Below are 19,337 nucleotides of genomic sequence, written 5' to 3'. Positions count from 1 at the left end.
AGTCCAGCCCGGGACTTTCCTGCAGCCCTCCCAGCTGCTCGCTCTGCTCTGCCGGGGGAGGGGGGAAATCCCGGACATTTTGAGTGCTTTACAAATTCCCCCCGGACGCTATTTTTAGAACAAAAAGGAGGACATGTCCGGGTAAATCCGGACGAATGGTAACCCTAAGCCTATGGATGACTGGCTGGTGGGCCTTGCCCACATGCTCAGGGCCTGAGTGACATATTTGGGGTCTGGAAGGAATTTTACTCTCAGTCAGACTGACAGAGATCCTGGGAAAGTTTTGCCTTCTTTTGCAGCACTGGGCACGTGTCACTTGCAGGTCTAAACTAGTGTAAATGGTGGATTCTCTGTATCTTGAATTTTTTAAATCATGATTTGAAGACTTCAGTAACTCAGCCAGAGGTTAGGGGTCTATTACACGAATGGGTGGGTGAGGTTCTGTGGCCTGCAATGTGCAGGAGGTCAGACTAGATGATCGTGATGGTTCCTTCTGACTTAAAGTCTATGAGTCTACAGTTGGATTGTAGAAATTTGCTCAAATACATTTATAAACAAACTTCTAGTAAAATAGACTAATTGATTACATTTTGCATTTAGGTATTTACTGGGATCTTCACAGCAGAAATGGTTTTAAAGATAATTGCCATGGATCCTTATTATTATTTCCAAGAAGGCTGGAATATTTTTGATGGTATTATTGTCAGCCTTAGTTTAATGGAACTTGGTCTTGCAAATGTTGAAGGATTATCAGTTCTCCGCTCATTCAGATTGGTAAATATATTAATAAATAACATTTACGTGGGGATTTTTATTTACAGGTCCTAATTATACTTATAATTCAGACACAGTATGTTTATATGGCTCATTCAAAAAACTTCTATTTTCACTGCATGCACAATGTGATGTGGAATAATACTGGTGGAAGAATGATTGTGAATGCTTAATTTTTAAAATCAGGTCCAATAGTAATAAATCTGTTTTTTTAACACAAGGTTCAGGTGACATGTACAAACCCCTTATATTTTAATCTCATTTTTATATTTTCTCATTAAAATCCACTGATGGATAACTTTGATTAATTAAGCGTGAGATATACGATCACATTTTCAATTTTTTGTCAATAATTTAATCTAATTTATCAAGGGAGGGAGCAAAACATGGTACTTTTCAAGTCTTTTTATCAACAATACAGCAAATGATGGAGTGATAAAAGATATTATTAAAGATATGATCAGAATGTAAAATATGGCATGTAAATTATAAGGCAGTATCATATATCATATTAATATACGTACATACAATATATACATATATGTTTATTAATGTACCTTATCCATCTGTCTTCCCCCAATCCAATACATTTATTAAAAGCTAGTTAAGGTCGTGCAAGCACATAATTACTAATACAACCATAAAAAATACACAAAATCATCAGTTAAGTCCTGACCTGACCCCAGCCTTCCAAACATTTTGCCTTCTCTCTATTTCCTCACCTCCATTCACCATTTGTAATATATTTGCTTCAATGGAAAAAGGATGGAGCAAGAGAGGACAAAATGTAGCAATAATTACAGTGATTTCCATTAGAGGTAACACAGTACCATATCAAAGTATTGACTTTACCGTGGCATCACCTAAATTAAGAATGTATGTTTCAGTGAAATATTTATATGGTACCATTGTAAATGTTTGCTTTTTTATCACCCTATATCCAAACGTCATGTTTTTACAGGCCAATGTACATATAGTTACTGGAGCCACAATATGCACTATTAAAAAGTCAACTTTTATCAGTTGATACCACATGTAGTTTCTCAAAAACTGTAATACTTCCCAATACTAAGACTAGGAAATATAACTAACTAGCTTAGGTTTTTCTATGGCATCCATTGCTGTGGCATCTAGCAACTTCAAATACCATATTATGTTTATGGACAGAAAATGTTTTGATTTGTTTTTTAAATGGAGATCATAAGAACATAAGAACGGCCATACTGGGTCACTTTATCATTATCAAAATATTGCTTTAAAATTTGTCCACTGTTAATTAAGACTAGATCATTCCTTTAAGACCCTACTTGCAGGACAGCGCACTGAGGACAGGGTGGAGCTGCTGCAGGTTGAGCACTGCATCTGATGTGGGGAAGTGCAAACTACTATGCACCTCTAAGGACTGTAGCATATTCCTCTCCGTTCAGGAGTTCAAATGGAAAACAGCTCCACACTCCCAACCAAAAGGCCCTACCACACTCCTGTGTGAATTGCCAAAACTGCCCACAGCAGTTTGTGCAGATATTAAAAATAGGATTGTGTGTGCTCACTGATTTGACTTCTCTTGGTGGGGCTCACATGCCTTGCAAGGCTCTACTAGGCTCCTTGGGCTTGATTGAGAGAGAGGAGAAAGTGCTGATTATCTACCATACCCTCCCCCCACACACTGAGCTGGTACCACAATGAGCTGTCACTTGCAACAGACTGTAAAGATTTTAATATTATGATCCTTCCTCTATCTTTCCACATGCTTTCAAGAGCAGTGATTAGTTTACAATGTGAACCTTTAAATTAGCATAATTGGGTTTCTAAACTGACACTTTAGTAAACTGAACAGCATAGGTCACACCTCTCAGAATGATTGTTTCGAGATCACCCCCAGGATGGAAGTTCATCAAAAAAACCACTCTCAAAGACCTGTAGGGAGAATAGAGGTAGGAAGCTTCTGCTAAGAACATTTTTAGCTTGGATTGGCTTGGATTATTTAAACCTATGATCAGACAGGAAATGTTATCTAGTGTACTGTAGTGGATCCAAGTCCATTTAGGGCTTACCAATCCCTTGAATGGCATCAAAAGGGGAAAGGTTGTCAGTGTAGTCCATGGAGTAACAGTGCTGTAAATTCAAAATGACTCAGACTCCATTAGAGATGAGCTAATGCATTACGCAATAGTTTAAGCTTCTGGGTTCTTTTCATGTGTAGCCACATGGAGGATGCACTGCAGCAAACTAACCAAATGCAACCCCAATTCAATTTTTTTGCATTAAATATGGAATTTTCCTCCCCATTCACTCCCCTGTGTCTTTCTCAATCCCCAGATAATCCATTAAACTTTCCTAAATCTTTGTGAAAATTTTAACTATCTCAACATTTATCAGCTGATGTATTATTTACACATTAAAAATATCCATTTCTAGCTCTCTTACCAGTATTATTACAAGCCATATTCTCACATCCTAGTTTCTTTAGTTCATTTTAAAAGACATTTTTATATTTTCTAAACTTTAATTGGGAACAGGCCCTACAGGTTCTGCATTACAAATATAGTGTAGACTGCATCCACAGAAAATGGCATCTAAATTTATAAAATGAAATATTTTACAATACAGAACTTTTTATAAATGGAGATGCAAGACACACCTTCATTGTAATTAGTACTAAAATGCTCCTTTGCTCTTGTTTTTCAGCTCCGAGTATTTAAGTTGGCAAAATCTTGGCCAACACTGAATATGCTGATAAAGATTATTGGTAACTCAGTGGGGGCTTTGGGAAATTTGACGTTGGTGCTGGCCATCATTGTCTTCATTTTTGCTGTGGTTGGTATGCAGCTGTTTGGTAAAAGCTACAAAGACTGTGTCTGCAAGATTGCTACAGACTGCGTACTTCCACGCTGGCACATGCATGACTTTTTCCACTCTTTCTTGATTGTATTCCGAGTGCTATGTGGAGAATGGATAGAGACTATGTGGGATTGTATGGAGGTTGCAGGCCAAGCCATGTGCCTTATTGTTTTCATGCTGGTCATGGTCATTGGAAACCTTGTGGTATGTAATTTTTCAGATATTCATTTTCCAACAAAAAAGTATATATAACACTTAACAAATAAAGGTTTTCCATGCTTACTTTGTAAAAACCTCTGTATGGCTCGGACTACATTCCCACCAGAGGAGAGAGAGGGAGGAACAGCTCCCCACCCCACCCTTACACTGCAGTGTAGGGTACCCTAAGCTTGCGTCCAGGTGTGCAGGAGTAAGCAGATACTGCACATCTACTTATTCCCATGCATGGAGTGAGTGAGCAGCAAATAATTAACTCAGAGGTGTTGTCTGAGTCAGAGTGTCTCCCACAAAGTAGAAGCTAGACAAATTTAGACTGGTAATAAGGTGTACATTTTTAACAGTGGGGATAATTAACCACTGGGTTAATTTACCCAGGGTTTAGGTGTATTCTCTCTCACTGGCCATTTTAAAATCAATACTTGATAATTTTCTAAGAGATATGCTCTAGGAATAATTTGGGGAAGAGTATATGGCCCGTGTTATACAGGAGGTCAGACTAGATGATCACAATGGTTCCTTCTGGCCTTGGAATCTATTAATCTGGTTTCGTGCTGTGTATGCTGCACTATCCCTTGCTTAGAGTTGTGTATGAAGACAAAATCTAGCCCTCTGTGACTCTGTCAGCTGTTATCCCCTTTTTGTCCCTGTACTAGAAAATATATGCTCCAAAGAATACTGGGGTGTCCTTATAAACACAAGACTCTTGCATGGATTGTATAAGGTCTTTAATGGTCAACAACTGTGATTTTAGCTTAAATTAATAAAAAACTAAACTCACAATTAAATTTCATAAATCATTCAGTTGTGCTTAATTATGTAGTACATGTTGGATTCAGATGCCCAACTTTATCTACCTAACTAGGTGTATAAGTTTTCAAAGTTTGGCTATTGTTACTTTTTCAAGATACCTGTATATATTATAAAACAAACTTCCAGAGCAATATGCATTTGCACCCACCATGTGCCTGTAAAACTTCTATTTTAAAATTACACCATTTGTGGAGTCCTCTAAAATTGCTTTAAACTATTTTCATGACAAACTAGAAGAATAAGAATGACATACTGATTAGCTGTATTTTCAGAACAGAATTTGCATCCAAGCTGACAGCTAGAGTGCCAAGTTTGTGCCCAATGTAAATTAAATTGGCCAATTTAGAACTTTTGAAAAAATATGTTTCTAACTGGGAAGTAGTGTTTAAGATAAGAGTCTCCTGTTCTTTTATTTTAGTTTTAAGGTTTTTTTTTTTATTGTCCATTTTTGTAACATACTTTGAGTTGATTGAAAAGAAAATGTCCTTTTTTGTTGATATTTCATCCTCTTTTGGACATATATTTTATTGCATATATTAGAGAGAGAGAGAGATTCTACAGCAATCAACATGGCTACTGCCATTCATTTCTCTGACTTAGCAACCTCGTCATTAGGCCATCAATGAAGTCAGCAGAAGTGTGCAGAGCTCTAGATGGCTTGCTAGGCAGCAGAAACCGGCTCTGCATTTCAACAATATTCTTTTTCCTCAGGCATAATATTTGAGCCTGATCCTGCATTTCTTTGTGCCCACATATTTCTGTGACTTCAGTGAAGGTTTGAATGTGCAAGGTCTGCAGAATTGGCCCTTTAGTAGAACAGAAAGGAGATGTCTGGCACACTTGCACATGTGGAAAGTATGATCACCCCAAAAGTACAGTGATTGGTTTTTTTGTTTGTTTGACATCTGTCCTGGATTTACACTCTGACTGAGAGCCCTGTGTTTTTCTTAAATTTTTGTGGACACATGTTCATTAGGAAATAGACTGACTGAGATTACAACTAGTCAGCCATCAGATGACAGCTTCTACTCCAAGATGTGAAAGTGTGAATATCCCATGACCTTTAAACTATCCAGACCACTACTTTAAAAAGAGTACTCTAGTGAGGAAGTTTACACCAGATTGTTTGATATATATCAATCTTGTATATATCTATCTAGATATAGACATATAGCTGTATAATTGTCTATTGCTATGAAGATTTAAAAGAAAATAGCCCGAGTTTATGGAAGACTTTGGTAAAATAAAATAATAAAAATGGTTTGTTCTTTTGTGTACTATCTTCTAGCCTACAGTATAAATAATAAACCATATTCTCAGAGCAGTATTGATACTAGCCTCATTAATGTTTCTGACGAACAAACAAAGAAGGCCATTGTAATATCAAATTCCGAAAAAAACCCAGAGGAAATCATTGTGTGCTAAATGGAAAGATAAGCAAAACTGAAAATTATAATAATTTTATTTTTTGTTTGCTAAGTAGTATTCTAAGCAGTGGTGTTTAAAAAGTATTTTTAAATACTCCTTATGGGAGTACTGTAGGATTTAATAAAGATTGTTAACCTTTCTATATAGTTGTTAAGCCATCCTATAGGATTTGGCTGAAAATTACATTCCTGCTATAAATGTCTTACGAGTGGTTAGACAATCTAAGGAGGACATAATTTTACCATTAAATTATGTAGTTTTTTACAATAGTTTCTATATAATCCAATTCTATCCTTGTTAAATTCTACCAGATCTTTCAAAAGGGCTTGGACAGTGTTCTCTCAACACTCTGGTTGATACAGTCACACAGAACTTTTTAAAGCTATTTTTAAATGAATAAACATTGTCTTGAGATATTTAGAATCCAACACCAGCAGTAATATGTTAGTATGTGAGAATTTTGGAAGCTAAACTGATTTATTTTCATTGTGTGGGTAAAGTTTTGTAAAACTCTTTCATATTTATTGTTGTTTGTTATTTGATTATCCAAAATAAATTAAATACGTTTCTTTTTAAAAACAAATAGTGTGTATAATTTTTAATTAGATAGTGTCCTTTAAAAATACTAATTTCTTATATACACATATATATTATACAGCTATGTTTTCTCATCTTTTAGGTATTGAACCTGTTTCTGGCCTTGCTACTGAGCTCATTTAGTTCAGATAACCTTGCTGCTACAGATGATGATAATGAAATGAACAATCTCCAGATTGCTGTTGCAAGGATTCAGAAGGGAATAGATTATGTGAAAAAAAAATTACGGGAATTCGTGCAAAAAGCCTTTGTTAGAAAGCAAAAAGCATTAGAGGAAATCAAAGCACTTGAAGATCTAAACAACAAGAAAGACAGCTGCATTTCCAACCATACTGTCGTTGAAATAAGCAAAGATCTTAATTGTCTCAGAGATGGGAATGGAACGACCAGTGGTGTAGGAACAGGCAGCAGTGTGGAAAAATATGTAATTGATGAAAATGACTATATGTCATTCATAAACAATCCGGGCCTTACTGTGACAGTACCTATTGCTATTGGAGAATCAGATTTTGAAAATTTAAACACAGAAGAGTTTAGCAGTGAGTCGGATATGGAAGAAAGCAAAGAGGTAGGACTTTTTATATATGAAAAATAAGTAATTATGCACATATTTATTCATTATTTAATTTGATTTTCAGTATTGTTTAATAAATCTCTTACTGTATTGTATAAATATACTATACATTCAGAGTAATGTGTATGATAATTTGGCACTGATCTACCTAATTATGCATCAGGATTCCTTAGATGCTGCATTTTCACTGTCAGTCTGGAAAAAAGAAAAAGTAATAGTCTACTTATTAGCTTACTTATTACAGCAGTTGTGTGATTTATAAATACAGCATTTCTTTCAGATTTTATTATGTGAAGTTTTAGGAGATGATGCAAATTTCATAAGACATCATTTCAGTAGTAATTATAACAATGATCAGAGCTTGTGAAATCTGAGTATTGATGAAGGCCCACGAATATTATAATTGATGACTCAAGGGTATCTCTCTGCACATACCTAAGCTAATTTTTTATTATATATATATATATATATATGAAAAGTAAAAATATATATGTGGGTAATTACTAAAGATGAATACTAAGACATCATAGAATAAATAGACCAATGAAGCAATTTTTAGACCAGCTGAAGTGTCATTTAGACCAGTACCTTAAAACTGTGCAGGAGTACAGACTAACCATTATATTGTATAGCACTGTAGCAGTAGCTTACATGAAAAAATGATACTATTATTAATGTAACTAAGTGTTTGTTATTGTGCAAAAGCAGACAAAAGATTTTTTTTAACCGAACCAAAAAACCAACAGCTTCCTCAAAATAGACATGGCTGATGCCCTGGAGATTAATGGGTATAGATAATATTCTCAGACAAAAACAACGAGGAGTTTGGTGGCACCTTAAAGACTAACAGATTTATTTGGGCATAAGCTTTCATGGCTAAAAAACCCACTTCTTCCATGCATCTGAAGAAGTGGGCTTTTTACCCACGAAAGCTTATGCCCAAATAAATCTGTTAGTCTTTAAGGTGCCACCGGACTCCTCACTGTTTTTGTGGATACAGACTAAAGCACGGCTACCTCTCTGATACTTGATTCTCAGACAAAGAAAAACTTTGTACAGTGGAGTACTCAGAGTACATATTATAAGTTAAGGGTAAGTAAATTCAAAACAAATTTTCAAGGACATAATTATTTTGAAAAATATTAGAAATCCAGGAATTTGGGCTTTAAGATGTCTACAATCTATGGCTATAAGCATCCTCAATTTAGAATGGACCTGGTTCTTGTACGGCTTGTGGGTGGAGTGCAGAAAGTATACAATATGAGTGATGCTTCATCATTATAGTATGTTTTGTTTTTTCTATCTAGGAGCTACACGTTCATGACTGCATATGGAGGGGTAGTCTGTTATTTTTTGTTTAATGATGCACATATAATAGATGGCACCTGGAACCGTACTGAACTGTGAGGAATAATTCTTTATTATGTGTCACCTTGGCCCCTCAAACTTGTCTCTTGTCTGTGGTATTCAGCCTCTTCCTATGGTTCAGGCTCACCACAGCCAGAGAACCAACTGTACCTTATGGCTTACTTAGGGCATGTCTACACTTACCTCCGGAGCGATCGATCCAGCAGGGGTCGATTTATCGTGTCTAGTGAAGATGCGATAAATTGACCGCTGAGAACTCTCCTGTTGACTCCAGTACTCCACTGGAGTGAGAAGCGTAGGCAGAGTCAACGGGGGAGTGTCAGCAATCGACCTACCACAGTGAAGACACTGCAGTAAGTAGATCTAAGTACGTCGACTTCAGCTATGTTATTCACGTAGCTGAAGTTACGTAACTAAGATCGATTTCCCCCTCCCCACCCCTCCCCCAGTGTAGACCAGGCCTTAGTATCAAAACACCTTGGTTGGCACTTTTGAATAAGAATCCAAATAGGGTTTAGGCACAATCCCCTATCATTAACTTCCTTCAGGAGCTGAAGGACCTCTCAACAGGATGAACTGTAGATTATCTCAGAAACAGTCTGAGATTCAAAAATGTCAAATACAATAAAATGTACTAAAAACTGAGAGGAGAATAAATCTAAATGGTATCAAACACACACTTAGATCTAAGGCTTCCATACACTCAACTAGGCAGGCCTAATCGTTTCAGTTTAAAGAAATTATGATGGTCACAGCATTAGCAAGCTGTGTCAATTAGTTTCTCAACCCCTTTTTCTTCTCACTCTGGCATACCAAAGTTCTAGTCACTGGTTCTGTGACCTTGAGTCTTTCAGAGGAACTTCCTTGTTTCTCTCCCTAGAACCTCACTCCTCCTTTCCTTCATTTCCCTTATACCCTGGAGAGTCTTTGAAGTCAAGGGGTGAGTTACCTGCATTAGAATTCTAGCCCTGAAGTAATCTTTTTCATTAGCATATTGATGATAAGTTTGATCAAGTCCAGCATCTGTGTCACTAACTTGGCCTCCAGCACGATGTCCATTCTGTGTTCCAATTTTATTCCATATTGTATGTTACCTTCTTTACCAACTTCTGTCTCTGAGATACATTATTTCTAATGCTCCTTTGGACTTGCATATACACACTCAGAATTTCTCCCCTGCTGATGCTTGTCCTTAAATATGTAGCTACCTCTGTATTCCAAGCTAAATTACAATCTTTCCATTGCCTGCAGAGAGTCTCTGAATGCCCTTGCTTATATGTTAAATGATAGACCAGTTTCGCTCAGTGTGTCATACAGCTCCCATATTTTCAAAGAATGCCATATATTTCAACAGCCAATATCAGATATGATTTATGGAAAGATGGTATTCCCATAATTATATATGCTATATGTCTAATCAGGAATGTGAAGTGTATGCCTTTATTTATTAATTACACATAGTTTTAAAGAAAGCCTGTCAGCATACCCATTTGAAGATTAAGAATAAGCCATTGTGGTTTTTGTGGTCAACATTTTTGGTATGAATGGACAAGGTCGCCTGAGAGCTCCCCCCACACACACATTTAATATTGTTTGTGTGACATTGTCCGTATGTTTTCATTTACTTCTAAATGTTCTGCTTTTTTAATGGTTGTGTTTGATAAATACAATGATATGTGCTTTTCTCCAATCTAGCAAAGTTATTTTTCTGAGAAATTCCTTAGAATTTTTTTTTAAAATGTTTATGATATGCATTAGGAACTAGGGAGGCTCATAAGTTCTGTAGGGCACTTGGAGTCAGGGAATGGGATAGAGTAAAGCTGCCTAGAAGTTCTATATGGATTTTGACTTCCCAGTTGACTTCTACACATTAGCTACTCCATATTCTCCAGCCTCTGTTTGCTTCTTCAGGCTCCATACTTCCATTTCATCTCTCCATCAAAGCTTTTTCTCCCTTCAGCTATTCTATAGTCCCCAAGACCTTAGTATATCCACATGAGCCAGAGTCCTCATGCAGGCTTTTGATGAATCATTAAGTCTTCAGGAAGGAAAACCTGGCATTGCAAGCAAGAGTCAATACAAGGAACCTAAGAGAGAAGTGGTCAGATGACTTTGGCTGGATGGAAGCTGGCTGGTGAAGGCTGCAAAATTCATCAGCACAAGCATGTGGAGCTTAAGAGCTCTGCAAGCACTCTGCATCGGGGGCAGGATGGCCCTGGAAATTTGATTTCCATAGGGCTGTAGTAATCACTGTAGCAAGAGAAATTGGAGTCCAGCTGCTTGTGCTGGTCTCTGCTCGTGCACTATTACTGGCAGCGGTTAGCTACCTAACATTCAAATATGCACATTTACAGTGTGTATAAATGAGTGTTGGGTAGTTAAGGAATGGTACCATGGTAGTTAGGAGTTCCATGTTTATTTTTATCTCAAGCCCCATTACTTTCCATTCTTCCCTACTGGACTAGCTCTGTCTCTTACTGTGGGGGAAGATGTCACTATCTGTACCTCTTTTGTATGTGTAGAAATGCTGTTGCCTGCCCTTTGCTGGGAGTATGTGAGAAACAATTCTGATGCTTGATGAGCAAGTTGTGAAGATTCTGTTGCCACCAGCCTAACCCATGCATATTGACGATTCTGCTACTCGCTGTCTTTCGTACACAGGAGGCTGAAGATTACACATACCTTCTATCCCAGTGTTTAAAAATTAGACCTCTGGAGACACACAATATCATCCGCTCCACTTACTCTCTCTCAAGGGATTCCATTAAAACATAACTCCTGCTTGGAGAAGGTCTGGTACCTCAGAACCAGGGGTAAGGGATGAGACAGCATTTCCCTTCCCCCAAACATCACAGGGTTCTTAGAGTACTCTTAGCACATCAGAATGCCCTCAGAAGACACCTCCGTCAATAGAACTTCATTTTACCAGGAAGGAGTTGTGGAAAGCTATGTTGGCTCAGGTACTAAAGTATTAACAATTTTTTTCCAGTGTCATTGGTGGCATAGCCACTGATTCTAAGAGCAGTACTTTAGGGGAGAGCACTAGAAACATTTATTTGATTATCTGTCTCCATTGACAAGACATAACAGAAGTGGGGTGGAGGAAGCTGAGGAAGATGACAGGAGCAAGTAATTGAGTTGGAAATTACAGCTGCTGGTAGTTGAGAGAATGGACTTCAGTTTTCCTGGTTTTGCACCCAAATAAATCAGAGTGCAAAAACCCTCTAGCAATCAGTTTTATTTTTGAAGGCTGTCTCCACAGGAAACAGGCTAGAGATTTACTTTAAGAAGAAAGAACGAGAAAGACAGAAAGGTGTGACTAATTTGCCAGTGAATAAATAACTTACCAAATGTGCCTTTCCCTGTCTTAAAAGGGTTGTGTCCTCTAGAGATCTCACCAAAATCATTCAAATAAATCTCATTAGAAATTTCTAGGACAATTTGTGTTTTAGATAAAATGTGGCAAAATCATTTGACATTCTTTCAAAAAATACTTATTGTTTCTGAGTCCCATATTCCAAAAGTAACTTATCCAAATCATCTCAGATTTGGTTAAAAAAGTTTCCCTGGCCTACATTTGCCAAATATTAAAGGAAAAATGACATTTGTAGGATATTAGGGTAAGAGGTATTAGAATGGAAACTAAATTACAATCTTAACTTTGGAGAGGCAACTGTCTCTTCATAATACAGTTTATTGACGGAGTATCAGAGTACTCAGTGCTATGCTAGATGTAGTCTAAATATTCAGTACAATCAGCAATGGACTTTGGAAAAATGAAGTTGTCTATTCTGTATCGTCCCTGTATTTTACAACTGTTTCATGATATTGCACTCATAGACCTTCCAGAGACATGTCCCATTTGACTTCAAAACAGTATCTAAGTTCCTCCTAGTCATAACACACACCACTTTTTTTAGAAGTCTGCTAGCTCTTTATCAGTTGATACCTTCAAAAGAGGCATTTTGTGTGGTTATCTCTTCATAGGTTCAATTAAACATTGCGCATAGGAGGAGATAATACCAGCTTGGCTGGTACATGACTGTCTCCCACAGGCTCGTCACGTCTTCCTAAGAAAAGTCTCGACAGCTGACATATTGGAGATATACTTGTACTTTTAAATGAATATGATCGTTATTTACTCTGAAACATTTAGACAGCTATATGTTTCTCTTTTACATGTACTTGAAAATATAGCAGTTCTTTTGTCACTACCCATCTATATCTCCGACAGATTCCCTGGTAGTATTTACTTAGTGCACCTGGCATACCTTTCCCGTGTGGACCCTAAAATACCCCTATATATACTTATACATGCACTCTGGGCAGCTGCACACACATTTTTGCCTGTGAATTTCAGGTCTTCATTTAAACAATAAAACTGCCTAGTTGGAAATTGTTTCATTTACAACAATGAAAGCAGCTACAATTTTTACAGTGCCTTGAGACATCACAAATCACTTTCCAATAACACTGGGAATGCCCTCCCCCAACCCCTATGTGAACATAGAAGACCCTGAACATAGGTGGAACTATCGTAGTGCCACTTTGTGGAGTATAAAATATGGCTGATCAATACAATGTATGGAGTGGGTTAACCTTCGCACACATCAGAATCCTAGCTATTGTATTCTGTACCAGTTAGCAAATATTAAGTGGATTAAAATGCCAGCAAGCTGGGCCGCCCGGGGGGCGGGGGGGGGGGCAAATGGGGCAATTTGCCCCGGGGCTCCCTCGAGAATATAGTATTCTATAGTATTGCAACTTTTTTTTATGGAAGGGGCCCCTGACATTGCTTTGCCCCAGGCCCCCTCAATCCTCTGGGCAGCCCTGCCAGCAAGAAGACTATTAAGTAAACAATCTGGGAGATCATAAGTCAGAATTAGTATTTGGTGCATCAGAGAAGAAGAACTGAGTTCTAGATATTTTTCCAGTTAGTGGAAAGCTGACTTTGCAACTGCAGATTCATGACTATCTGAAGAAAAGGACTGAATCAATCAGAATTCCAAGATTCCTGACCACAGGTGATGCTTATTTTGAAGATTCTTCTTATTAGCAACCCTCAATTGCCAGCAAAGAGTTGCCATTATCTGGCAGTTGCCAATAAGTGGAAGTCAAGTTTGTGAGGGTGCAGCCAGGGAAGGAAGTGCTGGGACATGTCTTCCCTGGCTTCAGCCCTGTAAACCAGCCTGTGCACAGGGCAGCAGCGGGAAGGGGAGCAGCAACCCAGATGCCAGGACTTTCTACAGGAAGTGAAGGCACTGGGGGCTCACGGAGCTGCACAGTACCTCTCCTTGCACTTTCAGGTGATTGGGGCTCAGCATATGCCAGTGCTTCCTTCCTGCGGTGCAGCGCCTCAGCAGGGCACATCCTGGAGAATGCATAGAGAGAGACAGTGCAGCTCCAGCTTCCAGGTGGCACCCTCCTTCCCTGCTACTGTCCTTTCCACAGCCCCTGCAGCACCAGAACCACTGGAATGGGCTGAGCACCCGGCTGCAGGCAGGTTTGTGAGACTGCAGGCAGAGAAAGCACATCCCAACACTTCCTGCCCTGGCTGCAGCCTTGCAAACCTGCACCTGGGCCTTTCTTAATAAGCGTCATGCTGTTGCCAATATCCAAATCCCATTTACACTAAGGTCAATTGGACAGGACTGGTTCCCACCAAAATGTTGCTACTAACCAGAAGTTGTTAATATATGGATTGCTATTAAGCAGAATTCACTGCATATATATATTTTATATGAATCAACATAAAATTGGAGGAATAAGTCTCAAGTTAATATCTGAAATCAGCAATAAATAGTTCAGGTTAGCAACATTAAAATGATTCTTTAACATCGATGCCCCCTAATCCTCAGAACAAAGATTGAAATCCTGGCCTCTCGTTGACTTTGATGGGTCCAGGATTTCACCCAAGATCAGTAAATAGTAGAAAAAGAGAAGGTGTTGCCCCTTCCTACAGCTGTGAATGACTATGATATCATCGTATATCATCACCTGTACTGACCTGATCAATGTGTTCACAGCTTTGCAAACCAATAGTCTGAATTCCCCTTCCCTACCACCTGGCCAATTCAAAGGACCAGTTCCTTCCCAAATGGCACTACACCATCCAAAGTATCAGCTTCTTTAGAGTGCCTGATAGGTTGGATCTGTAACGTGTCAGCCCACTGTCTCAAATGCCACTGATGGGCCAGGTCCAACCATCCAGCTGGCCCATTCCTTCCCAAATGGATCAAGAAACTTTAGAAAGCCAAATAGTCATAAAATAATAATGTTAAAATAGTTTTTTACATAATACAGTACCTCACAATATCTAATTTGGATAGAAATTCAAGGAGAATTCACTGTTTTGTGAGGTATTTCTACATGTAAATTCTACCATTGTTAAAAGGATGGAAGCAGGAACTATAAAACAGAAAACCTCAAAGTATTTTGTTTATTGTATGCATTCAGTTTAGAACGATAAAATATGCACACGGTCAATTAAATGAAGAGTAAACAATTTAAGTGTGAAAATTCGAAGAATATTCTGCCAAGCGTTAAAATAATGTTTGTTAAGATTTATCTTTAAAGCTATCATATACTTTCAAAATCTGTGCTAGCCATATTATTATGTAGTTAGTTCATTTTTGTTTCTTAATTGTGAGCCACAATTTTGCAGAACAGTTATTAGCTTCAGCTCCTGTATTTTATATGAATCTGATGATACTAGATATAAACTTACAGTCAATCCTTAGGAATGTTTGTTGAACTCTTTTGTCAGCCAATATGTATCCTCCTTTTTGCCAACTGATAAAATATTTAGTAAATATATTTTTACTGTTTTGAAGCCATGTTTGAATTAGAGTTTCCAAAGAGAAGAAAAGTAGAGGTACTATAATCTTGAACTTCACTGCCTACCGTTCTTACTTCTCACAGGGGTAAAACCAAGCTGGAGCAATCAAGAACGCAGCTCTGGTGCTTTTTAACCAGGTAGAGCAACGTATCACCACTTTTACACAGGTTACCTAAGCAAGTTATACGTATCACTTTTTTAATGGCTATTGACTGGCCTGCATGCAACTAAGCTATGTTCCTTCCCCATCCATTGCAAGATAGTAGAAACATGCACAGCTGCTCTCTGCTGAGTCATGTGACTCACATCACAGCATGGTCAGGCAAGACTGGCAACCCCAACATACATTTGACTCTGCTAATGACTCTTCTAGATATTTTTGATGAAGTACTTTAACAATAACTGCATGCTCTTCAGGTTTTGGTAATATGGATCAAACCATTAAAGGAATGTTCAACTTTTAAAAGAACAAAGAAAAAAGGGAGCATGCATAGTTTTTAAAAATATAAAAACAACCCTTTTTGATTCAGCCCTTATAAATGTATTGTTTTACTAAAGGAAGTTCTAGATGATTTATGTAATGCTTATTGTCACATTTAAATTCCTTAATGAATATAATTGGAACATTTCAAAATCTACTCATGTCACAAAAATATTTACATTTATTTATATTTTGAAATGTTTAATGCAAACTTGCTAGGTACTAAGAGCAATATTCTGTATTCATTTGGGCACCCACATATCTTGAATTTTCATAAACTGCATATGAACAGGACACATAATTTATGCCAAAAGTAATATTCAGCAGAAGCAAATAGACAAAAAACACTTCACAGAAGAGAAGAGAGAACAGAACTGCCAAAAAAAAGCCTTTACAAACATTCTCTTCCAAAAACCAAAGAAACTAAAAAACATTTGCATAATAACATTCTTCCATCAAATACAATTATTTTAGAATGCACATGTTATGATACCTGAGTCTGTGTTTCAAACCTGGGACTCACATTACTCAATGTAAATCACAGTAATTTAAGCAATCAACATTTCTTTTTAAAAAGTTGCAGTTACAGTGTTTGTTTTTAATAAAAGGCAAATGTACTCTACATTGCAGCATAACTGACAGAACTTTCACGGACAGATAAAAGCAAATATGATGCAAAAATTGATAAAAGTTTTATAAAAGTTTATAACATTTATAAAAGTTATGCACCTATTTTTGTTCTAATGCCAGTGTAAATCAGGAGCAACTCTACTTACTTGAATGGGATTGCTATGGACTTACATCAGTGTAGCTCTGAGTAGAATTTGACATGATTGCAGCAGTTTAGGGACCTTGTAAGGACTAAGGCTCCAATCCTGCAACTGGACCCATAGGGACAAAATGTTGTGCCCACATGGAGCCCCACTGGCTTCAAAGGGAATCTGCACAGATAAGAATCCAACTGCAGGGTTACTACCAAAATTTTGAGTGGACTACAGAAAAGAGAAGTCACAGGGATGCCTTCCATCCTCCTATGTAACAAGATGGCTGTGCTGGGGGGAGCATTTGATCCATCTTGTTAAAGGTTTAGCAAGATTAACTCTGTGCTGTCCTCCCCACATACCCAGGAGGTATTATGGCACAATATGTCTTTCAAAAGAAAAATGCCACCATGCACCCGCTCATAAGATTTTGCCTCATGGGAGACATAACTCAGCCTTCACTGTTAAAATTATGTACGGGTTAGACATTTTACGTCTATATTTTTAATTGATCTTAACTGGGCAATAACTAAAATCTCCCTTACTGGACCTTATGGGCTCATACAAATTCACAGTACTGTGTGGCATACACCCTGTTTCAGTCTCAGGGCAAATATCATAATGATATAAATCAAGATATGCTCGAGCTAATCCAAAAGACCAGAATAAAGCTCTAAGAGATGTAGTTAGCAAAGTTATTTTTGTAGTATACATGCAAACTTCATGATATTTGAGATTAATGGTTTTGAATAGGGAATTCCTTTATTTATATTATATTTTGTCAACCAAATTATACAGCAATTTGTAACAGTCAAAACTCAAAGTTTGAAATGAATAGCTGACTATTAAAGGCAATTTGTAATGGCTGAGTCCCTTTATTTATATTATTGTCACTTTGAATCATGAAGCACTTTGTAAAGCTTAAAATTTTAGCAGCCTGCTCTTGCTCCCATTGAAATCTAGAGCAAAATTAAATGGGAGCAAGAATGGGTCTTAAGTGAATGCATTCTGATGGAAATGGGCCCAACAACATGCTGTTGGTCAAGGTTTGTTTTGATGATTTAAGCTGTTGAAATCAGAAAATAAACTACTTTTAAAAGAAGAGTGCGTAGGCTCACTATACACTCTAATGAATGTAGTTACTCAAATATTCTGGTTGTTACTAAACCATTACTATGTATGTCTATTTGTCACATTCTATACAATAATGTGTATAATTATATATTTTTTCAGAACAACACTACGCTCATAGAAGTAGTTTTTCCTTGATACTCTGGGGGGTGGAGAGGAGGTTCTGCTCTAATTTAAGCAGGTTGTTTTGCTGATACAGGCCTTGAGAATGCTACATCATAAACAAATAGTTTCAAATGTATCCCTGTATAGAATAAGACACCTCTCTGCAGGTACTGATCAATTTGACAAAGAATTATTTTGTAATTCATACAATACCTTGACCTTTCTTGATATTTTTATTGATATTACTATTAGAAAAATCAGCATTAAAGCCTTTTCTAAACTACAAACATTCTTTCTTAATTTTAGGGGGGTTTGTAATTTACTTCACTTGATTTTCGACACTTGAGATTGCTTGAGATTGCCTGAAAAATAAATGAAGAGCATGCTAAGGAATTGCACCCTTTGTTATATTAATGAAAATAATCTACACTTCTCTAATTTGCTGTTTAACAAATGTAACAATTGTGATGTGTGGAATAGTGGCAACAGAGTCCTGTGTTGGGCAAGAAGAGTTAAAGAACTGACTTTACTTTTCATTGACAATCACTGGAAGTATTAATGATTGATAGTTACCAGCCTTTATTCTTTGGCCCTTGATGTCAGTGACTAAGCTCTTACTGATTTCAGTGGTGAAGGATGAGGCCACAAATGAGTTCTATTCTACCTAGTTTAAATATATCATATTTTTATTCTGACCATGTACAGCTTTTCATCATTTAAAGAAGGAACTTCTCATATTTCCAGTGACAGGAAGAAATTCAGGCTTATAATTATTTCTTAGTAAATAAACAGATATAAAATTAGAGTATGAGTTCCCAAATCTTACTTTTCCTTTTTTAAAGGGACACCTCCCCCCCTTTTCTTTCCCCTCCACCTCCATTTAGGTTATGTGCTAGTAACTGTCAATTTTTTCTTCCTTTGGTACATAGATGATATCCACAATGAAATGATGAAAGCAAAATCCTAAAATATGTCAATATAATCTACATTATTTTTTTGTTTTTGTTTTACATGTCTTTGTCTACTTATTTACAAAACGTATTCTTTCTTTGGTTTAAATATATCTACTTTCAATATTTTTATGCTTATGATCTTCCTCATGTTCTGATATTGAAGATTAGTAATTAAATTATTCATAAATGTTACCAATTTAGAGGCAATTCTCACATAATTATTTAACATATTTTAATTTTGGAAATCATTGAATTAATATTATTATTAAAGCCTATTATGAAAACTGAGTTAAACTGGATTTATGGCAAAATATTAACCAGAAAGTGTGTGAGAGATTATATATATATATGTGTGTGTGTGTGTTACACCACATACATGCACTTTTTGTGTTTTATAATACATATATAGTATATATATAAAATAAACAATGAGCTCAATTATGCCTAATTAAGAATA

At 36.9% G+C, this 19,337-nt stretch overlaps 1 protein-coding gene across 2 annotated transcripts in view; it reads left to right on the top strand.

The window, feature by feature from the left end:
* Nucleotides 1-19,337, top strand: part of LOC101941277 (sodium channel protein type 2 subunit alpha-like) — a 114,186-nt gene that overhangs the window by 64,092 nt on the left and 30,757 nt on the right. For both annotated transcript variants that reach the window (XM_065561780.1, XM_065561782.1), the window contains 3 exons: nt 601-774; nt 3,463-3,819; nt 6,752-7,237. In XM_065561780.1, coding sequence (XP_065417852.1) covers nt 601-774; nt 3,463-3,819; nt 6,752-7,237 — 1,017 coding nt within the window. The remainder of the gene's footprint in view (nt 1-600; nt 775-3,462; nt 3,820-6,751; nt 7,238-19,337) is intronic.

Source organism: Chrysemys picta, chromosome 11 (assembly GCF_011386835.1).
Source record: "Chrysemys picta bellii isolate R12L10 chromosome 11, ASM1138683v2, whole genome shotgun sequence".
Taxonomy (NCBI): Eukaryota; Metazoa; Chordata; order Testudines; family Emydidae; genus Chrysemys; species Chrysemys picta.
Note: the sequence above shows the minus strand (reverse complement) of the source record. Positions and strands in the feature narration are given on the sequence as shown.